Below are 7,349 nucleotides of genomic sequence, written 5' to 3'. Positions count from 1 at the left end.
TTACAATAATATTAATATGTAATATATTTCTGTATAACCATACAAATTGACAAAACGTACACACATTATTGACAACATATTGGCACAATCAGTTTCTTGGTGAGGAAACAATAAATTAAGAAACCAATTTTGCAAAAAAAAAAAAAAAGTTTATAATTACATGATGCATTTTAATGAAAGTATTTTTAATCATGTACATTGTACAATTTACTAATAAAGTAATAAAACCAAAATCATGATTCACTCAAGATATGGAAAAGGGTCCTGTTTTTAATCAGCAACCCATGTACGCTTGATAAAATAAAGAATGATGTATTAATCTACAGCTGTAATGTGTGGAATTTAGATGATGAATACTACAAAACATACTGCCAGTGTCAAATCAGCAAAGCACAATGTTTCTTCTATAATAACAATTGCATGGCTCTCAATGAGCATGATGAAAAGCATTATTGTAGCATAGCACAAGCAGTTGTGAAGTCATTCAGATTTGAGCTGAAAGGAAGACTTAATGGTTTAATGATTTGAGATGGAGATCCCCCTTGTGTCCTTCTCATTCCAAAGCTGCTTGTCCAATTGGAAGCTGGGGACCTGGCAGACGTTGCAGGTACATCATTAAATAGACAGTCTTTGCATGCTCAAGTCAAGTTGATCTATAACTCAACACTCAACCACACATGAACACTTAATACAAATTACTTACTTCTACATGCAATAACTTTCAATGAATACATTTTTTTTGTTTGTTTCACAATGACATATCTCTCAATCTTAATATCACACATATACACACAGTAGCTCTATTTTCATTCATTTGAATCAATTGGCCTTGCAGGTATACATAATATCTTCTCCTGCAAATATCATAATCAGTCTTATGCATTCCCAAAATATTGCTGTTTTACAAATTTTGGAAACAATTTAAGAAAGCAATCATAGGATATACATGAACATGGACAAGGATGAATATAAAATGTTCCAACACAGTGGAAAATATAATCACATGCATTTGGAAAGGAAAATATGACAAATTCTCCTGCCTCATTCAAACCGTAATGAACATGCCACGGTTTAAGCTTATACCCTCAGGATCAACACATTGTCCCTTTTTGCGTGTGATGCGGTAATGCCTGTGTAATTTAGCATAGCACCGAAGCCCTGTAAAAACAGGGAAGGATCATTTTAAATATGGTTTCTGTTTTGTCAGGATGAGTAACAATCAGTCCAAAAACATTTGCTCACCTTCCTCACACATGCAGCTATCATAGCACTTGTTGTTGAAGCCGCGGTTGTGAAGCTCACATACACGTGTTCTGAGGTTGCAGCAAGACCCTGAAAAAGTTCATGAAAAAAAAGGTAAAAATGGTGTCGTCATTTATTTGACTTAATCAAATTACATTGAATTATACTACTTTTCAAAATGACTGGTCATATTTTTCATGTTTTTGAAAGAAGTCTCTTGCGCTCACCAAGGCTGAATTTATTTGGTCAAAAATACAGTAAAAACAGTAATATTGTGAAATATTATTACAATTTTCTATTTGAATATATTTTAAAGGGTAGTATATTCCTGTGGACAAGGCTGAATTTTCAGCATCATTACTCCAGTCTTCAGTGTCACATGATCCTTCAGAAATCATTCTAATATGATGAACTGGTGCTCAAGAAGCATTATTTGATTAATATGAAACAGCTATGATACAGATATGTTAAAGGGAGCAGCATTTATTTGAAATAGAAATCTTTTGTATCATAAAATGGCTTTACTGTCACTTTTGATCAGTTTACTATGTTCTTGCTGAATAAAAGTATCATTAAAAAATATTCTGAGTGGTAATATATAACATTATAATTACTCAAATTACAAAGATAACAGATAAAATATAGTATAAGGGACTCGTGTTAATGCATGTGGGAAAAGTCACCTGGCAGACAATCTAGGTGATGTTTGCAGCTCTTATCTGATGTAAGTGTCACAAGTTCAGTGCTCGGGCTTTTTGTGGCCTGTTTGTCAAAACCTGGGTAGAAATAGAGCAATTGTGCTACGAGTATAGTAATTCACCAACACCTCACAACAGACACCAGAAGTTAAAACATCTTAATAACAATTACTTGCATATTAGGGCATTTGACACTTGATGTTTTCCATGCAGGGACTAATGAGGTATGTGGAAAAATTTGCCTAATAGCCCTAAATGGTTCATTCCTGTGGTCCCAAATGTAAAGCAATACACATTATTCTGATAAACGATATAGCACACATTACAAAACATGCACAAATTATCTCAAGTCACACTTAAATACAGAAACAATGGGTCTGAAATATTGATCTACCTCGCTTCTTAGAAAATTGTTTTTTGTGTGGAGGCCTCATATCTTCATAATCAGTCCAGACAAAGAATGCCATGTCGAAAGTGGGTGTTACATCTCCACCTGAATAACTTCTGACCTGAGGTACAAAACAACATATTCAGTATTCATGTCACTACATGAAGTGTTGAAATTACACTTTTTCATGTGACCAGAAATCACTTCAATTAAACAAATTATGGTGGTATGTGTTATACCTTTTGAGCCAATAAACAAGAAATTGTTGAATTGTTGAATAAACAAGGAAATGTGTGGATTTAATTGATGGCATGAACCTATTATCCTTCATAATGTAGGTCTCTGGGATTCAATTTTATTACGCTTGTTTCTAGACACTGATAAATGAGAAGCTGAGATATTTTTTTAATCAGTGTGATTGAAAAGACTGAACAGCTAGATGATGGTTACCTGTGGTTTCCTGGAGGGGGTTGGCTTTGTGGCGGGCTCCCCACCGTCTGCTGCAGTGACAGGCAATATGAAGGAGCCAACGGTGGCTGCAGGGAACACTGGCTCTGTGGGACTCCCAAAGGAGTTTTTATAAGAAACCCTCAGTTTCTTCCCTAATGCCAGAGACCCTATGCAAAGAAAATGCCAAGTAGATTATTAAGAAATGGCAGGACAGTTATAAAGGAGTTTTACTTTGGAAAGTTTCTTTTTACCTTCATCATGAGTCCTAACGATGTGCCCTCCAAAAATATTGCGACCAGTGGGACGTTTTATTACCTTCTCTGGAGTCTCAGCACCAGGAGAAATATTAATTTGCTCTGGAATTAAAGAATCAAACCCCATGGAGGTTCTCTTTTTCGGAGTGATTATCCGTTTTTTATCTGGCTCCATCTCTAAGCGGACGGGACTGAGGCCCTCCAGGTCTGGCCCTTCATTTTGGGTGTGGAACACAGTAATGTGGGGCCTCTTTCTGAGCTGACCTGCTGTCACCCTCTCCTTTTGACCTCTGTGCTTCCTGTGATGACTGTGTTGATGTATGGATGCCTCTGGCCTGGGTGGGATAATGACATTGTCTCTGAAGACTTCCATGTCTGAATTGTGGCCCGTTTTGGTGCTCAGTGTCATGGTCACCAAGTCAAGGAGGAGAAACGAGCCAAAATACCAACATAAAGCCACCATTCTAAGAGTAGAAAAGATTAATAAATAATACAGCATTAAACAATAATGAATCACTATATACTACCATTCAAACTCATTCATTCACTTTTGGGTGAGTAAGATTTTTTTTTTTTAGAATGAATTCTTTCTTTTATTTAACAAGGATGCATTATTAGACCGATCAAAAGTGACAGTAAAGACATTTAGAATGTTATTTATTTCTTTATGCTCTTTTGAACTTTCAAAGAATCCTGAAAAAAAAGCACAAGAGTCAAAACTGATAATAATAAGACATGTTTTTTGAGCACAAAATCAGCATTTTAAAATGATTTCTGAATGATCATGTAACACGGAAGTCTGGAGTAATGGCTGCTGAGTATTCAGCTTTTACCATCACAGGAATAAATAATTTTCTATAATAATATTTTATATATTTATGTAAAATGTATTAATATAAAGATGAATATGGCCTGATAAAATGCAGTGAACAAGGAGTCTGTAATATAATGCCATAATATAATCGTCTCCAAAAATCTGTTCTTATTTTAAGTGATGTGTCACAGTACAAAATATAAATGAATTTAGATTGAGTTACTGGCTTTGAGACAGCTAAATGCAGATGGGCAGAAAATTCCCTCTGTTCACACATCAGATCTTCAAAAAACCACCTGGTCTCACCACAAGCTTGTCGGACTCAACGCACACCGAAAAGGAAAAATAATGTCTTGAAATAAACCAAAGCAAAGCAGCTTGACAGACCATTTGATGTTATGTTGCTCTTCTTTTTGTGAACATTTGCAGTGCTTTGGGAGTCGTGCCAGGCTCTACATTGGGTCTTTGATCTTGACACCACTGCACAGCACTGAATATATGTTGTGCAAAGATTCTTCATAAGTAATGGTGTCTGGGGGAGTTTAGGAGCGTTATATTCCCTATCTGACTTATTACAATATAATATTCAAAACAGACATGTAAGCGCATTCACTCTAACTAATTTTTCTAAGCATCTTAGAGATGAGGATGAAGAGAACTGATCCTAGCCAAGGGATTTTTATCCTCAGAAAATGGATTATACACACTGAGCAGATGAGTGTGACTAATTAAACAAGCGAATTTAGCTTTCATGTACTGACAGACTAGAGTTGTGACAAATCCAACATTTCCAGACTGCTGCTGCATAACGGCAAAACTTGGAGATTTAACCGAGAGCTTATGATTTGGATGCTATAGATAAAGCTTGAAGAAATTGAAAGATTTACAGGAAAGTGATTCAGTTTAGTTGAACTTTTTCAGATGTTGGTGTAAAATCATCATATATGGCAGCTCAGTTTTATGAGAACATTACAAATTGCTGGAGGCACTAAAACTTCAGGAAAGTTTTTCACAAAGGCTAACCCATATACCATAAAAAGAAAATGCAATCATTTGAAATTTGTTGCAATAACACATTTCTCTTTGAAGCGCAGCATAATTTACCAGAAAATGAAACCGATAGTGTCTCTCTGTTTCTTATGCATTTATGGCAAGCCGTTTTTACTTTTATTCCTTCTCAGGATATGAATTCTTGATATCAACAATTCAGTTTTCACTAGTGACAATGTTCATTTCTGATAGGCTATCTGAAAATGTATTTCTGATATCAACAATTGGGAGGGTAATTTCTGATATCAACTATTTAATTCTTGATATCAGAAATTAACATTGTCACTAGTGACAATTAAATTGTTGATATCAAGAACTAAATTGATATCAAGAATAGACATTTTTACTTGTAATAATTGTATTTCTGATATGTGAAATTGGAATTTCAACTAGTAAGAAATTGATTCTTGATATCAACAGTTGATTTTAAATGGCAGCCTATGGTGACATTTAACTAGTGAAAATACAATTACAGATAAAAACAATTTAATTCTTGATATCAAGAATGAACATTTTAACTAGTAAAAACTGAATTGTTGATATCAAGAATTCATATCCTGAGAATAAATAAAAGTCAAAACGGCTTGCCATAATGCATTGAATTATTCAAATTCTGCATATGCAGCTGATCATGTGTTCATATTATCTTTATTAATTTCAGGATCCCATGCTGTGCACGCCAATGCTGCTCAGGAGCCTAAAAATATCAAAGCTTCACCCCTCTCTCTCATTAGTCTGTGTAAACAGTGACATGATTAATTCATTGGGGAATCTGGGCTTGTTCTTCCTTATACAGAGACTCCACTTTTCCTACTTAGGAGTATCGCAAAACTATTCACTTTAGAGGCAAATGTAATATCCATGTCATATAATACTTTGGCAATAAATACATTTAAACAATTTCTGAGAAAGCCTAATACCGTTAACACAATGACTTAATGCATATATAGCTACAATCATGAATTAACATCTGATAGATAATAGTTTTAATACAAATGCATTGTTTACCTTTGCCTCATAAAGCAGCTCAATAATGAATAGAGAACAATAACAAACATTCAAGAGAAAAGAATACCTGTTCTCCGGTGTGTGCTACGTTCTCTCTGGTTGCAGTCAGCCCACAATGAGCGCGCGCGCTGTGTGTGCGTGTGTGTGTGTGCGTGTGTGTGTGTGTGTGTGTGTGTGAGTTGTGGAGGACAGTCTCGAGCTCTCACTGTAGACTGCGAGTCGCGGGCGTCGCCTAACCTAAATACCTGAACAAAAGAAGCGCTCTCATCTCATCACACTGACTCAACCAATGGTCTAGATGTGGTTTAGGTTTTAGGAAATGTGCTGGCGAATGTTTAATACTGTACCCAGTGAAATGTGTTATATGTGGCTATACATTAAGGCTATATATTAAATATATTATAATAAATGTGGCTATATATTTAGGAACTAATTGTGTGAATTTATAGAATATAGGCCTATGAGTGTTTGCAATGTTCAGTTATCAATATCCTTTATCAGTTATCATTCAAAATTTAGTAACATTTCATCGCCTATAGCCTATGTTTAAATTAGTCTTCAATTAGGCTAGGCTATAGCTACAAACATTATTTGAGTTAAATTCATATTTTATAACATATCGTTATTATTTCAGCCTACTTGTAGATTAATATAAAACTTCTGCTAAGGGACAATCTTCCATAGCAAAAGCGAACATATTAAAATACATTTTTATAGCCTATTATTATTAATCCGTGATTCAGTCAGATATTAATCCTATTTTTCCTTTCTCTTCCAGCCCTTTGTATCTCATTTGCTGGTTAATTATTTTCGTTGTTGATCTCGTTCTATGTTTACAATCCATGTATTAAAATGAACAGCCTACTGTGCATCTTCAGGGCCAAAAATATCAATTAATTTAAGTCGCTAGATGGCGCTATTTTACGTTTTATTACTGATATGACAAGAGCGAAACCGCGGAGTAATATAAATTACATTAAAGTAGCGCAGGTGTGTGGAAATATTTAATTTAGCTGCTGCCATAAGACAAAATTTTAAAACGTTCAGTACCGCAACAGACTAATTAAAATCAGGCATTACAGAAAGCAATGCATGCCTAATAATTCATTGTAATTAGCAGGACCTAGCCTATATAGCTAGCAATTAATTATAGTAACGCCGCGCGGAAAGTGTGTAATTTGGACAGTCCTACGTCTAACATCTAAATTATAGCGCACTGAACTGTGAAATTTAAAAATGCCATGTCTTGGCCATGCACTGAAAGATATTTCTGAACTACATTACTGCTGTTCTGTTCTGACCCACTGCATTCTTGTAAGTGTGATTAAACTGGGAGGGGTTCATTCTCAGTACATCTCCCAGGGGTTTGATCATATAAAGAAACCAGGCCAGAAACCCAGAGAGTGATTGGTGGATGACAGTAGTAATGTGGAGGTGGAGGTTTT

At 35.2% G+C, this 7,349-nt stretch overlaps 1 protein-coding gene across 1 annotated transcript; it reads right to left on the bottom strand.

The window, feature by feature from the left end:
• Window positions 1–133: 133 nt before the first annotated feature.
• Window positions 134–6,021, bottom strand: LOC306859198 (draxin-A-like). Its single transcript, XM_079400103.1, has 7 exons — window positions 5,972–6,021; window positions 3,030–3,496; window positions 2,779–2,945; window positions 2,335–2,449; window positions 1,926–2,018; window positions 1,243–1,332; window positions 134–1,158 (listed from the first exon to the last, which is right to left on the bottom strand). Exons 2-7 carry the CDS (start codon window positions 3,493–3,495, stop codon window positions 1,046–1,048), a joined length of 1,044 nt encoding a protein of 347 aa, XP_079256229.1. The 5' UTR covers window position 3,496; window positions 5,972–6,021; the 3' UTR covers window positions 134–1,045.
• Window positions 6,022–7,349: the final 1,328 nt, after the last annotated feature.

This window comes from Barbus barbus (genome assembly GCF_936440315.1).
Source record: "Barbus barbus genome assembly, chromosome: 40".
Lineage (NCBI taxonomy): Eukaryota > Metazoa > Chordata > Actinopteri > Cypriniformes > Cyprinidae > Barbus > Barbus barbus.
Note: the sequence above shows the minus strand (reverse complement) of the source record. Positions and strands in the feature narration are given on the sequence as shown.